The 14967-nt window shown below is 57.2% G+C and overlaps 1 protein-coding gene across 1 annotated transcript in view; it reads right to left on the bottom strand.

The window, feature by feature from the left end:
- The window catches only part of LOC147105947 (transcription factor ETV6-like), a 214075-nt gene extending 199479 nt beyond the window's left edge, over window positions 1-14596 (bottom strand). Inside the window, exons 1-2 of the mRNA XM_086009772.1 lie at window positions 14234-14596; window positions 4219-4342 (exon numbers count right to left, since the gene is read on the bottom strand). Coding sequence (XP_085865898.1) covers window positions 4219-4342; window positions 14234-14266 — 157 coding nt within the window. The 5' untranslated portion in view covers window positions 14267-14596. The remainder of the gene's footprint in view (window positions 1-4218; window positions 4343-14233) is intronic.
- Between the last annotated feature and the right edge of the window lie 371 nt (window positions 14597-14967).

Genomic DNA, 14967 nt, shown 5'->3' with positions numbered 1-14967 from the left:
GGGGGGGGTGAGGGTGACGAGGGGGGGGGTGACGGGGGGAGGCAAGGGTGACGGGGTGGGGGCAAGGGTGAGGGTGACAGGGGGGCGAGGGTGACCAGGGGGGGGTGCGAGGGTGACAGGGGGGGGGGGGGGGTGAGGGTGACGAGGGGGGGGTGCGAGGGTGACGGGGTGGGGGCGAGGGTGAGGGTGACGGGGGGGCGAGGGAGACCGGGGGGGGGGGGGGTGAGGGTGACGAGGGGGGGGGTGAGGGTGACCGGGGGGGGGGTGTGAGGGTGACGAGGGGGGGGTGCGAGGGTGACGGGGGGGGCGAGGGTGACCAGGGGGGGGGGGGCGAGGGTGACGAGGGGGGGGTGCGAGGGTGACGGGGGAGGGGGGCGAGTGTGGCAGGAGGGGGTCGAGGGTGACGGTGGGGGGAGGGTGACAGGGGGGGGGGGGCGAGTGTGGCAGGAGGGGATCGAGGGTGACGGTGGGGGGAGGGTGACCGGGGGGGGGGGGGGGGTGAGGGTGACGAGGGGGGGGTGCGAGGATGACAGGGGGGGGGGGCGCGAGTGTGGCAGGAGGGGGTCGAGGGTGACGGGAGGGAGTGTGACCAGGGGGGGGGGGTGAGGGTGAGGGTGACAGGAGGGGGTCGAGGGTGACGGTGGGGGGGGAGGGTGAGGGTGACGGGGGGGGCGAGGGTGACCAGGGGGGGGGGTGAGGGTGAGGGTGACAGGAGGGGGTCGAGGGTGACGGTGGGGGGGGAGGGTGACGGGAGGGAGTGTGATCGGGGGGGGGGGGGTGCGAGGGTGACGGGGGGGGGGGCGAGTGTGGCAGGAGGGGGTCGAGGGTGACGGGGGGGGTGCGAGGGTGACGGGAGGGGTCGAGGGTGACGGGAGGGGTCGAGGGTGACGGGAGGGGGTCGAGGGTGACGGTGGGGGGAGGGTGACGGGGTGGGGGCGAGGGTGACCGGGGGGGGGTGGGGGCGAGGGTGACGGGGGGGGGGGGGAGGGTGACCAGGGGGGGGTGGGGGGAGGGGGGGAGGGGAGGGTGACGGGAGGGGTCGAGGGTGACGGGAGGGGTCGAGGGTGACGGGGTGGGGGCGAGGGTGACCGGGGGGGGGAGGGTGACCAGGGGGGGGTGGGGGGGGGGGGGGGGGGAGGGTGACGGTGGGGGGTGCGAGGGTGACGGGGGGGGGGGGTGAGGGTGACGAGGGGGGGGTCGAGGGTGACGGGGTGGGGGGGGGGAGGGTGACGGGGGGGGGTGAGGGTGACGGTGGGTCGAGGGTGACGGGGGGGGGAGGGTGACGGTGGGTCGAGGGTGACGGGGGGGGGGAGGGTGACGGTGGGTCGAGGGTGACGGGGGGGGGAGGGTGACGGTGGGTCGAGGGTGACGGGGGGGTGAGGGTGACGGGGGGGGTGAGGGTGACGGGGGGGAGGGTGACGGGGGGGAGGGTGACGGGGGGGGGTGCGAGGGTGAGGGTGACGGGGGGTCGAGGGTGAGGGTGACGGGAGGGGGAGGGTGACGGTGGGTCGAGGGTGACGGGGGGGGGGGTGACGGGGGGGGGAGGGTGACGGGGGGGGGGAGGGTGACGGGGTGGGGGAGGGTGACGGGGGGGGGAGGGTGACGGGGGGGGGGAGGGTGACGGGGGGGGGGAGGGTGACGGGGGGGGGAGGGTGACGGGGGGGGGGAGGGTGACGGGGGGGGAGGGTGACGGGGGGGGAGGGTGACGGGGTGGGGGAGGGTGACGGGGTGGGGGAGGGTGACGGGGTGGGGGAGGGTGACGGGGTGGGGGAGGGTGACGGGGTGGGGGAGGGTGACGGGGTGGGGGAGGGTGACGGGGTGGGGGAGGGTGACGGGGTGGGGGAGGGTGACGGGGTGGGGGAGGGTGACGGGGTGGGGGAGGGTGACGGGGTGGGGGAGGGTGACGGGGTGGGGGAGGGTGACGGGGTGGGGGAGGGTGACGGGGTGGGGGAGGGTGACGGGGTGGGGGAGGGTGACGGGGTGGGGGAGGGTGACGGGGTGGGGGAGGGTGACGGGGTGGGGGAGGGTGACGGGGTGGGGGAGGGTGACGGGGTGGGGGAGGGTGACGGGGTGGGGGAGGGTGACGGGGTGGGGGAGGGTGACGGGGTGGGGGAGGGTGACGGGGTGGGGGAGGGTGACGGGGTGGGGGAGGGTGACGGGGTGGGGGAGGGTGACGGGGTGGGGGAGGGTGACGGGGTGGGGGAGGGTGACGGGGTGGGGGAGGGTGACGGGGTGGGGGAGGGTGACGGGGTGGGGGAGGGTGACGGGGTGGGGGAGGGTGACGGGGTGGGGGAGGGTGACGGGGTGGGGGAGGGTGACGGGGTGGGGGAGGGTGACGGGGTGGGGGAGGGTGACGGGGTGGGGGAGGGTGACGGGGTGGGGGAGGGTGACGGGGTGGGGGAGGGTGACGGGGTGGGGGAGGGTGACGGGGTGGGGGAGGGTGACGGGGTGGGGGAGGGTGACGGGGTGGGGGAGGGTGACGGGGTGGGGGAGGGTGACGGGGTGGGGGAGGGTGACGGGGTGGGGGAGGGTGACGGGGTGGGGGAGGGTGACGGGGTGGGGGAGGGTGACGGGGTGGGGGAGGGTGACGGGGTGGGGGAGGGTGACGGGGTGGGGGAGGGTGACGGGGTGGGGGAGGGTGACGGGGTGGGGGAGGGTGACGGGGTGGGGGAGGGTGACGGGGTGGGGGAGGGTGACGGGGTGGGGGAGGGTGACGGGGTGGGGGAGGGTGACGGGGTGGGGGAGGGTGACGGGGTGGGGGGAGGGTGACGGGGTGGGGGGAGGGTGACCGGGGGGGGGAGGGTGACCGGGGGGGGGAGGGTGACCGGGGGGGGGAGGGTGACGGGGGGGGGGGAGGGTGACGGGGGGGGGGGGGGGAGGGTGACGGTGGGTCGAGGGTGACGGGGGGTGGGGGGAGGGTGACGGGGGGGGGGGAGGGTGACGAGGGGGGGGCGGGGGGTGGGGGGAGGGTGACGAGGGGGGGGGGCGGGGGGTGGGGGGAGGGTGACGAGGGGGGGGCGGGGGGTGGGGGGAGGGTGACGGGGGGGCGAGGGTGACGGGGGGGCGAGGGTGACGGGGGGGCGAGGGTGACGGGGGGGCGAGGGTGACGGGGCGAGGGTGACGGGGGGGCGAGGGTGACGGGGCGAGGGTGACGGGGGGGCGAGGGTGACGGGGCGAGGGTGACGGGGGGGCGAGGGTGACGGGGCGAGGGTGACGGGGGGGCGAGGGTGACGGGGGGGCGAGGGTGACGGGGGGGCGAGGGGGCGAGGGTGACGGGGGGGCGAGGGTGACGGGGGGGCGAGGGTGACGGGGCGAGGGTGACGGTGGGGTCGAGGGTGACGGGGCGAGGGTGACGGGGCGAGGGTGACGGTGGGGTCGAGGGTGACGGGGGTGTCGAGGGTGACGGGGGGGTCGAGGGTGACGGGGGGGTCGAGGGTGACGGGGGGGTCGAGGGTGACGGGGGGGTCGAGGGTGACGGGGCGAGGGTGACGGTGGGGTCGAGGGTGACGGGGGGGCGAGGGTGACGGGGCGAGGGTGACGGGGCGAGGGTGACGGGGCGAGGGTGACGGGGCGAGGGTGACGGGGCGAGGGTGACGGGGCGAGGGTGACGGGGCGAGGGTGACGGGGCGAGGGTGACGGGTCGAGGGTGACGGGGCGAGGGTGACGGGGCGAGGGTGACGGTGGGGTCGAGGGTGACGGGGGGGTCGAGGGTGACGGGGGGGTCGAGGGTGACGGGGGGTCGAGGGTGACGGGGGGTCGAGGGTGACGGGGGGTCGAGGGTGACGGGGGGTCGAGGGTGACGGGGGGGTCGAGGGTGACGGGGGGTCGAGGGTGACGGGGGGGTCGAGGGTGACGGGGGGGTCGAGGGTGACGGGGGGGTCGAGGGTGACGGGGGGGTCGAGGGTGACGGGGGGGTCGAGGGTGACGGGGGGGTCGAGGGTGACGGGGGGGTCGAGGGTGACGGGGGGGGTCGAGGGTGACGGGGGGTCGAGGGTGACGGGGGGGTCGAGGGTGACGGGGGGGTCGAGGGTGACGGGGGGGTCGAGGGTGACGGGGCGAGGGTGACGGTGGGGTCGAGGGTGACGGGAGGGGGTGTGGCTTTAGATTCTTGGGCTGAGGAGGAAAGAAAGAAATTCTCTCTCCCCAACTCCCGGGGTCAGTATCCCATCCTATTACTGGAAAACTCTCCCCCCACCCCAGGCCTCAAGGGATACTTACGGACATGAGTGGGGAGAGTGTACGTTCCATCCTCCATGCGTCTGCCCTCGGACACAGTCCCGTGCACGGAGCTTATGAACGGTGGCACGGGGCTGACTGGGGGAGTGTAGGCGTTTCTCTCCTGCTGTGTAAATCAAATGTAACCATGTCAGTCACTCACGACAACAGGTACTTGGAGCCTTCCCCTCCCTTCCTTCCTCATCCCGCATCTTCCCCCACACCCCACTTCCCACTTCCAGTACTGTTGGCAACAGATCTATCACTGTAACACTCCCAGGGCAGGTACAGCATGGGTTAGATACAGTGTAAAGCTCCCTCTACACTGCCCCATCAAACACTCCCAGGGCAGGTACAGCACGGGTTAGATACAGAGTAAAGCTCCCTCTACACTGTCCCATCAAACACTCCCAGGGCAGGTACAGCATGGGTTAGATACAGAGTAAAGCTCCCTCTACACTGTCCCATCAAACACTCCCAGGGCAGGTACAGCACAGGTTAGATACAGAGTAAAGCTCCCTCTACACTGTCCCATCAAACACTCCCAGGGCAGGTCCAGCACAGGTTAGATACAGAGTAAAGCTCCCTCTACACTGTCCCATCAAACACTCCCAAGGCAGGTACAGCACGGGTTAGATACAGAGTAAAGCTCCCTCTACACTGTCCCATCAAACACTCCCAGGGCAGGTCCAGCACAGGTTAGATACAGAGTAAAGCTCCCTCTACACTGTCCCATCAAACACTCCCAGGGCAGGTACAGCACGGGTTAGATATTGAGTAAAGCTCCCTCTACACTGTCCCATCAAACACGCCCAGGGGAGGTACAGCACGGGTTAGATACAGAGTAAAGCTCCCTCCACACTGTCCCATCAAACACTCCCAGGGCAGGTACAGCACGGGTTAGATACAGAGTAAAGCTCCCTCTACACTGTCCCATCAAACACTCCCAGGGCAGGTACAGCACGGGTTAGATACAGAGTAAAGTTCCCTCTACACTGTCCCATCAAACACTCCCAGGGCAGGTACAGCACGGGTTAGATACAGAGTAAAGCTCCCTCTACACTGTCCCATCAAACACTCCCAGGGCAGGTACAGCACAGGGTTAGATACAGAGTGAAGCTCCCTCTACACTGTCCCATCAAACACTCCCAGGACAGGTACAGCACGGGTTAGATACAGAGTAAAGCTCCCTCTACACTGTCCTATCACACACTCCCAGGGCAGGTACAGCACGGGTTAGATACAGAGTAAAGCTCCCTCTACACTGTCCCCATCAAACACTCCCAGGGCAGGTACAGCATGGGTTAGATACAGAGTAAAGCTCCCTCTACACTGTCCCATCAAACACTCCCAGGACAGGTACAGCACGGGTTAGATACAGAGTAAAGCTCCCTCTACACTGCCCCATCAAACACTCCCAGGGCAGGTAAAGCACGGGTTAGATACAGAGTAAAGCTCCCTCTACACTGTCCTATCACACACTCCCAGGGCAGGTACAGCACGGGTTAGATACAGAGTAAAGCTCCCTCTACACTGTCCCATCAAACACTCCCAGGGCAGGTACAGCACGGGTTAGATACAGAGTAAAGCTCCCTCTACACTGTCCCATCAAACACTCCCAGGACAGGTACAGCACGGGTTAGATACAGAGTAAAGCTCCCTCTACACTGTCCCATCAAACACTCCCAGGGCAGGTACAGCACGGGTTAGATACAGAGTAAAGCTCCCTCTACACGGCCCCATCAAACACTCCCAGGGCAGGTACAGCACGGGTTAGATACAGAGTAAAGCTCCCTCTACACTGTTCCATCAAACACTCCCAGGACAGGTGCAGCACGGGTTAGATACAGAGTAAAGCTCCCTCTACACTGTTCCATCAAACACTCCCAGGGCAGGTACAGCACGGGTTAGATACAGAGTAAAGCTCCCTCTACACTGTCCCATCAAACACTCCCAGGGCAGGTACAGCACGGGTTAGATACAGAGTAAAGCTCCCTCTACACTGTTCCATCAAACACTCGCAGGGCAGGTACAGCACGGGTTAGATACAGAGTAAAGCTCCCTCTACACTGTCCAATCAAACACTCCCAGGGCAGGTACAAACTAAGGAAAGGTTTTGTGTTGATATTGCATCTAATTACATCTTATACCAACGTCCCAAGATAACTTCAGAATTACAGTTTGGACAAATGACCAGATCTTAGCCAGAAAAGTGGCTCCGTTTGTGCCAGCTATTAAGGCCGGCTTGGAAGAAATAAATGGTGGCTGCCTCGCTTCTGGCACGGAACGCAGCGGCCGCCATTTTGGGTAGGTCAGCAGTGCTGCCGTTGCCTGCGTTCACTTCACATATTTAGATGAGCCAGTTTGTGACATCAAGCAGCGTGCAACGCCTGAATTGGCGCACGATCTGGTATCTTGGTCATCGCCGCTCTTATTAACGCCCTCTCCAAAGCACGGATGGCAGAACATGAGCAGGTGAGAGTGATTCATTAATTAAGTAGTCTAATCTGGTTCTGTGACTACCAGAGAGCTCACTTATTTAAATCTCAGCAGTATAAAGAAGGGAGGCTAGAGTGCAGTCTGTCACGGAGTGCAGGGCGGAACAGAGAGTTAAGCTGCGAGTTTGGTGAGTGAGTTCGGGGAGGGAGGTGCTCCTTTCTTTTTCCAATCTTTGTCAGCTTCCAGGAGAGCAGGAGCTAAAAAGCTGCACAAGAGGGGACCGAGAAGCAGCGGTGAGTATTTCCACAGTATTTCTACATTCCAGCCATTAAAGTAAAAGCAAGGTCTCTAGTTTAGAATAAGTAGTGTTTAAAGTGAAGCAAGGTCCCTAGTATATTTAATATTCTTCAATTTAAAGGAAGTAAATTAAGGGTAGGACATGGCAGGGCAGCTCGGCAGCGTGGAGTGCTCCTCCTGTGCTATGTTGGAAGTCAGGGACACTTTCGGTGTCTGGGGCGAACACATGTGCAGGAAGTGTCTCCAGCTGCAGCTACTCGAAATCCGTGTTTCGGAACTGGAGCAGCGGCTGCAGTCACTGTGGAGCATCCGCGAAGCTGAGATCTTCATAGATAGCACATTTAACAAGGTGGTCACACTGCAGGTAAAGAGTGCACAGGCAGGCAGGGAATGGGTAACTACCAGACAGAGTAAAAGAACTAGGTAGGTAGTGCAGAAGTCCCCTGGGTCCATCTCCCTCTCCGACAGATTTTCCGTTTTGGATACTGCTGGGGGAGATGGTTTCTCGGGAATGCAGCAAGAGCCAAGTCCGTGGCACTAAGAGTGGCTCAGCTGCACAGGAGGGGAGGAAAAAGAGTGGGAGAGCAATAGTGATAGGGGATTCTATCGTAAGGGGAACAGATAGACGTTTCTGTGGCCGCAGACGTGACTCCAGGATGGTATGTTGCCTCCCTGGTGCCAGGGTCAAAGATGTCACTGAACGGCTGCAGAGCATTCTGAAGGGGGAGGATGAACAGTCAGGGGTCGTGGTTCATATTGGAACCAATGACATGGGTAGAAAGAGGGATGAGGTCCTGCAACAAGAATTTAGGGAGCTAGGTAGCAGATTAAAAAGCAGGACCTCAAAGGTTGTAATCTCTGGATTACTCCCGGTGCCACGTGCTAGTGAGTATAGGAATAGGAGGATAGAGCAGATGAATGCGTGGCTAAAGAGTTGGTGCAGGAGGGAGGGCTTTAGTTTCCTGGATCACTGGGCCTGCTTCTGGGGAAGGCGGGACCAGTACAAGTCGGACGGGTTGCACCTGAACCAGAGCGGGACCAACATCCTTGCGGGGAGGTTTGCTAGTGCTGTTTGGGGGGGGGGGGGGGGTTTAAACTAATGGCAGGAGGGTGGGATACGGAGTGGAGCTATAGTAGGGGGTGATGCACAGCCAAATATAGAGGAAAAACAAGTCAGCCTGGAAGGAAGAGCAAATATGTAATGGCACAAGGGAGTATGGCAAGGCTGGATGGCATTTATTTTAATGCAAGGAGTCTTGCGAGTAAGGCTGATGAATTGAAGGTGTTGATGAACACATGGGAGTATGATATTGTTGCTATCACAGAGACATGGTTGAGGGAGGGGCAGGTCTGGCAGCTCAATATTCCGGGGTATAGAATCTTCAGGCGAGACAGAGGGGGGTGTAAAAGGGGAGGGGGTGTCGCAATATTAATCAAGGAGCCCATTACTGCTGTAAGGAGGGATGGTATCTTAGCAGGTTCCACTAATGAGGCCATATGGGTAGAACTTAAAAACAAAAAGGGGGCAAGTACTTTGCTGGGAGTGTACTATAGGCCCCCAAACAAACAGTCAGGGGGAGATAGAGGAACAGATATGTGGGCAAATCTCAGAGAAGTGTAGAAATAATAAAGTAATAATAGTAGGGGATTTCAACTTCCCAATATTAACTGGAATAGTCAGAGTGTGAAAGGTTTAGAGGGTGCGGAATTCTTAAAGTGCATCCAGGAGAGCTTTTTGAGCCAGCATGTAGAAAGTCCTACAAGAGAGGGGGGCGGTACTGGACCTAATTCTAGGGAATGTAGCCGGGCAAGTGGTAGATGCGTCAGTAAGAGCATTTTGGTGACAGTGACCATAATTCGGTGAGATTTAAGGTAGTCATGGAAAAGGACAAAGATGGACCGGAAATAAAGGTTCTAAATTGGGGGAAGGCCGATTTTAATATAAGGCAGGATCTGGCCAAAGTGGACTAGGATCAGCTACTTGTAGGAAAATCCACATCAGAGCAGTGGGAGTCTTTCAGAAAGGAAATAGAGAGAGTACAACGCCAACATGTTCCCGTAAAGGTCAAGGGTGGGACCAACAAGCCCAGGGAACCCTGGATGTCAAGGGATATACGAGAATGGATTAGGAAAAAAAGGGAGGCTTTTGGCAGATACAAAGGACTAAAAACAGTGGAAGCCCTAGAGGAGTATAGAAAGTGCAGGGGGGCACTTAAAAAATAAATTAGGAGAGCGAAGAGGGGGCATGAAAAAACACTGGCGAGCAAAATAAAGGAAAATCCCAAGGTGTTTTATAAGTATATTAAGGGCAAGAGGATAACCAGGGAAAGAGTAGAGCCCATTCGGGACCAATGTGGCAATCTGTGTGTAGAGCCGGAAGATATAGGTGGGGTTTTAAATGAATATTTTGCACTTGTGTTCACTGTGGAGAAGGACGATGTAGGCATAGAAATCAGGCAGGGGGATTGTGATATACTTGAACGAATTAGTATAGAGAGGAAGGAGGTACTAGTGGTTTTAGCGAGCTTAAAAGTGGATAAATCCCCAGGCCCAGACGAGATGTCTCCCAGGCTGCTGTGTGAGGCAAGGGAGGAGATTGCAGGGGCTCTGACACAAATTTTCAGAACCTCTCTGGCCACAGGGGTGGTGCCGGAGGACTGGAGAACAGCTAACGTAGTTCAAGAAGGGTAGTAGGGATAAACCAGGGAATTACAGGCCAGTGAGCCTAACATCAGTGGTAGGGAAATTATTGGAAAAAATTCTGAAGGACAGAATTAGTCTCCACTTGGAGAGGCAAGGATTAATCAAGGATAGCTTTGTCAGGGGGAGATCATGTCTGACCAATTTGATTGAACTTTTCGAGGGGGTGACTAGGTGTGTGGATGTGGGTAGTGCAGTTGATGTGGTCTACATGGACTTCAGTAAGGCTTTTGACAAAGTCCCGCATGGGAGACTGGTCAAGAAGGTACGAGCCCATGGGATCCAGGGCACCTTGGCACATTGGATCCAAAAGTGGCTTAGTGGCAGGAGGCAGAGGGTGATGGTCGAAGGTTGTTTTTGTGACTGGAAGCCTGTGTCCAGTGGTGTACCACAGGGATCGGTGCTGGGTCCTTTGCTGTTTGTAGTGTACATTAATCATTTAGATATGAAAGTAGGAGGTATGATCAGTAAATTCGCAGATGACACGAAAATTGGTGGGGTGGTAAATAGCGAGGAGGGAAGCCTCAGGCTACAGGATGATATAGACGGGTTGGTCCGATGGGCAGAACAGTGGCAAATGGAATTTAACCCTGAAAAGTGTGAGGTGGTGCATTTTGGGAGGACTAACAAGGCAAGAGAATACACAATGAATGGTAGGACCCTAGGAAAGACAGAGGATCAGAGGGACCTTGGTGTGCATGTACATAGATCCCTGAAGGCAGCAGGACAGGTAGATAAGGTGGTTAAAAAGGCATATGGGATACTTGCCTTCATTAGCTGCAGCATAGAATATAAGAGCAGGGAGGTTATGATGGAGCTGTACAAAACGCTGGTTAGGCCACAGCTGGAATACTGTGTGCAGTTCTGGTCACCACACTATAGGAAGGATGTGATTGCATTGGAGAGGGTGCAGAGGAGATTCACCAGGATGTTACCTAGGCTGGAGCGCTTCAGCTATGAAGAGAGACTGGACAGGCTGGGGTTGTTTTCCTTGGAGCAGAGAAGGCTGAGGGGGGACCTGATTGAGGTGTACAAAATTCTGAGGGGCATAGATAGGGTAGATAGAAAGGAACTTTTCCCCTTAGTAGAGGGGTCAATAACCAGGGGGCATAATTTCAAGGTAAAGGGCAAGAGATTTAGAGGGGATTTGAGGAAGATTTTCACCCAGAGGGTGGTTGGAATCTGGAACTCACTGCCTGAAAGGGTGGTAGAGGCAGGAACCCTCACAACATTCAAGAAGCATTTAGATGAGCACTTGAAACGCCATAGCATATAAGGCTACGGACCAAATGCTGGAAAATAAGATTAGATTAGATAGGGCTTGATGGCTGGTGCGGACACGATGGGCCGAAGGGCCTCTTTCTGTGCTGTATAACTCTATAACGTGCATGCAATGGACCTACTGACAGCGCTTCTTAAAGGGACACACACAACTTTCCGCTAAGTTCAGATTTTTGCTTTTGTACTGGTTTCTTTGCATTTTATTGGAATAGTGGCTTGGTGTAATACATTTAAAACGTTGTTAGTGTGCAGGGAGTGCAGCTGGATGTGTAAAGTTAAGTTTAAGTAAAGCTAGCCTTGCTCGAGCAACGTGAACTTCTACCCCCTGCTGAGTGCACAGCCTATCGGTAGTGCGGTCAGCGCTAGGCTCTGCGCTTCAATCATGATCATTAGCAGCCAGCATGAAGTTGGTGTGCTGCCTGTGCTTTTTGAATGGATGTGGGCATACCTCCCTTCGCGGTGCCCAAATCAGTTTTTTTGCATTATCGAATTTCTCGGCCAATCTGTTTTTGGTGTTGCTGGTTGAGGGATTAACGTTGGTTAGGACACCGTGGGATCTTTTACATCGAGTCAAGCAGGCAGACGGGGCCTCAGTGAAACATCTGATCAGAAGGGCCAGGACAAGTGCGGCATAATAATATACCCCAGCCTCCAGAGATCTCCACCCACTGCCCCTGTGTTATTTCCATCTGCCACTCACTATCAACTCATAGAAGGTACAGCACAAAAACAGGCCATTCGGCCCAAGCAATCAGTGTCAGCATTTACCCTCCATTCAAGAAAATAGTCCGAATCACGTTTACCTCCAGATCTCCTCCATCTACCTGTCTAATCTAATTCTGAATGTTGAGACAGTTTCTGCTTCAACCACTAACCCTGGGAGTGAATCCCACAGCCTCGCAGCGCTCCGTGTGAAGACGTTTCTCCTGCCCTCTGTTCTAAATCTCTGACATTTAATTTTGTGTCAATTGGGCTTCATATAGGAAGGATATTGAGGCAATAGAGAGGGAACAGCACAGATTCACTAGGATGCTGCAATGAGGAAATACAAATATGAAGAAAGATTTGGAAAACGAATGTTTTGATTGCAGATTCTGGGGCGATGTGATGGAGGTGTTTAAAATGATGAAAGGATGGGTCAGGGTGGAAGCAGACAGTTTCCAGTAGGTGAGGGTCAAGACCTTCCCAATCAGTTTGTGTTTGTGTTTAAAAAAAATTAAATATATCACTAACTTAAAGAAGTCTAGGAAATACTTTACATAAGATCTTAAGGTTTTATACAAGCTGATTATTACCCCTTCGCTTTTATATTCGGCACCTCCTGTAATAAAACCTAGAATGCCATTAGCTTATCTTACAACTGTATCAACCTGAGCTGCTGCCTCTAATGTCTGTGAACCTGGACCCCCAAATCACTCTGCTCTTCAGAGTATACTTACTGTTGGGTTGTTACCAAAATCCATCACCTCACATTTACTGACATTGAATTCCATCTGCCACTTTTTAACCCATTCACCATCTTATCAATATCCCTTTGCAGCTTCCTTTGGTCTTCTAAGGAATGAACTACACCTCCTATTATGGTTTCATCTGCAAATTTGGACACCATGCCCTATATTCAAATCATTGATGTACACAGTGAACAGAAGTGACCCCAGACTGAACCCTGTGGGACACCACTACCCACTTCCAACCACTCGGAGAAACTGCCTTTAACTTCGAGTCTCCGTTTCCTCCCCTCGAACCAATTTTTCATCCAGTTTTCTATCCTCCCCTAATTCCATACAACTTAATCTTCTCCAATAATCTCCCACATGGTACCTTGTCAGAGGCTTTCCTGAAGTCCATGTACACAACATCCACTGCATTTCCCCATCAACCATGTCTGGTTACCTCCTCAAGGAATTCTATATGAGCATTGTGAAGCACGATCATCCCTTTGAAATCTGTTGTGGCTGGGATTGTAAAGCAGATGTGTTTTCTTGTTCTGGCTAGGCATGAGCCCCCACCCCCTGGGCTAGGTGTGACTCCACTGTTGCTCCAGTTCCCATCAATGTCCAGTCACCCCTGCTGTAAAATGCCTGGGGTGAGCTCAGGATCAGATTCATCCGTGAAGCCCTCCAATGGCCAAATAGTTTACAGATACTGTCACTTTGGGGAGGTGCCTGAAAACAGCAAGTACCGATGGAACTGTTGCCCCACACCGGTACCATCCAGCTACAGGAGGATCTGGCCCATAAATACTGAAGGAATACAGGAAAATCAAACAATTCTCCTGGGAGCTGCTACAATTGGAGGGATGGGGACATTTGGGTGGGAGTCCTGTGGCAGACTCAAGGCACCCACTGCCACCCCCTGCCCGGGCACACTGACATCAGCTCCAAGCGCTGATGCAGACATCTCTCCAGATTAGGACAGCCTGCGTCACTGGGAGACTGAGTGCTGCACTGTAAATAGAAAAGTACCAGAGGGCCTCATTCAGCCAATCAAACGCTTTGATGGATTAAATCTCACTGGAACCTCGCTGCAGTAAAATAAAACTGGCAGTTGTTTCAGGAACTGCCAGTGTGGAGTGGAGCAGAGGCCTGGGCCGAGAATGGAAACCGTGTAATATTTACTTCCCTGTCCCCTCCCCCAATCCCACACAACTCCTGCTGTCAGCACAACTACAGTCAGCAAAGGGTTAAAGTCCTTCTCATCACCACCCCCCCCCCCTTTCTATTTACGTTTGGAGACTAGCTGCAGCCCTGAGTCACCCTCCCCATCTGTGGGTGTTTCATTCAATAGATCCCCAACTTAAAGAAGTCCGGGAAACACTTTCCAGGAAACACAGCGAGAAATGAAAGTCCAGCCCTCCCTCCGAGGCCGGGAAGTTGCACCATTCCCAGCCCGCTTCTCTCCTCCTCCTCCCTCTCCCGTTTCCATTGTGAGCACAGCGACAACCCAAGAGCGGCGACATTGTGGCCAAGAGCGACACTGTGGCCAAGAGCAGCGACATTGTGGCCAAGTGTAAGAGCGACACTGTGGCCAAGAGCAGCGACATTGTGGCCAAGAGCAGCGACATTGTAGCCAAGAGCAGCGACATTGTGGCCAAGAGCAGCGACACTGTAGCCAAGAGCAGCGACATTGTGGCCAAGAGCGACATTGTGGCCAAGAGCAGCGACATTGTGGCCAAGCTGACGAAAGCGCGAGGCATCCACAGTATCTCTGCGCCGGGCTGGAATAAGGAAGTGGATTAAAAGTCAGACAAATTTCAACTTTTCTCTCCAAGGATGGAGTTGGTTTCAAACTTTCTATTTACCTTAATGTGTCGCTGGGCGAAAGCTTCAGACATGTCGGGGAAGTCAGGAGATAGCTGCTCCACGTCTCCCCCTCTGTCCCTCCCTCCTCTTCCCTTGGAAAGGGAAGCTCCCTGGGCTCTTTCTGCCGCCGCTGCGGGAGGTTCCGGGAAGGGTTAGTGAAGAGCCGGGGGAAGCAGCGATCCGGCCGGCTGCTCGCTGCCCGATTCCTCCGGCTGTGAATCACATCCTTGACCTCTTCTCCTTCTTCCGGGAAGAGAAAGCGAAAGGCTCGTTGATCTCATTGTTGGTCACAAATTTCCAGCCAACCTTTGACGTGAATTCCCAGCAGCAACAAGCGGGTGGGAAGAGGACACCAGCGTCTTAAAGGGGAACTGCAACCCGGAAACGGCGCTCCAGCACGGAGGGCGCACAGAGACAGGACAGCTTTAAAACAGGCCGCACACAGCCACAGGAAGGAGGGTCTTAATTACACACAGCCTCACAGACAGAGGAAGGCCTCACACACATACACACACACAGAGAGGAAGGGCTCACAGACAGAGACAGAGACAGAGGAAGGCCTCACACACACACACACAGACAGAGAGGAAGGGCTCACACACACACAGAGGAAGGGCTCACACACACAGACACAGACAGAGACAGAGGAAGGCCTCACACACACACACAGACAGAGGAAGGCCTCACACACTGGGTTATTTCTAAGTCTATTAAATAGAGGCATGGCAGGGAA

This window comes from Somniosus microcephalus, chromosome 16 (genome assembly GCF_052327205.1).
Source record: "Somniosus microcephalus isolate GS21.2 chromosome 16, FLI_Smic_1.0, whole genome shotgun sequence".
Taxonomy (NCBI): Eukaryota; Metazoa; Chordata; class Chondrichthyes; order Squaliformes; family Somniosidae; genus Somniosus; species Somniosus microcephalus.
The sequence above is the reverse complement of the archived record's forward strand: the minus strand, read 5'-3'. Positions and strand labels throughout refer to the sequence as shown.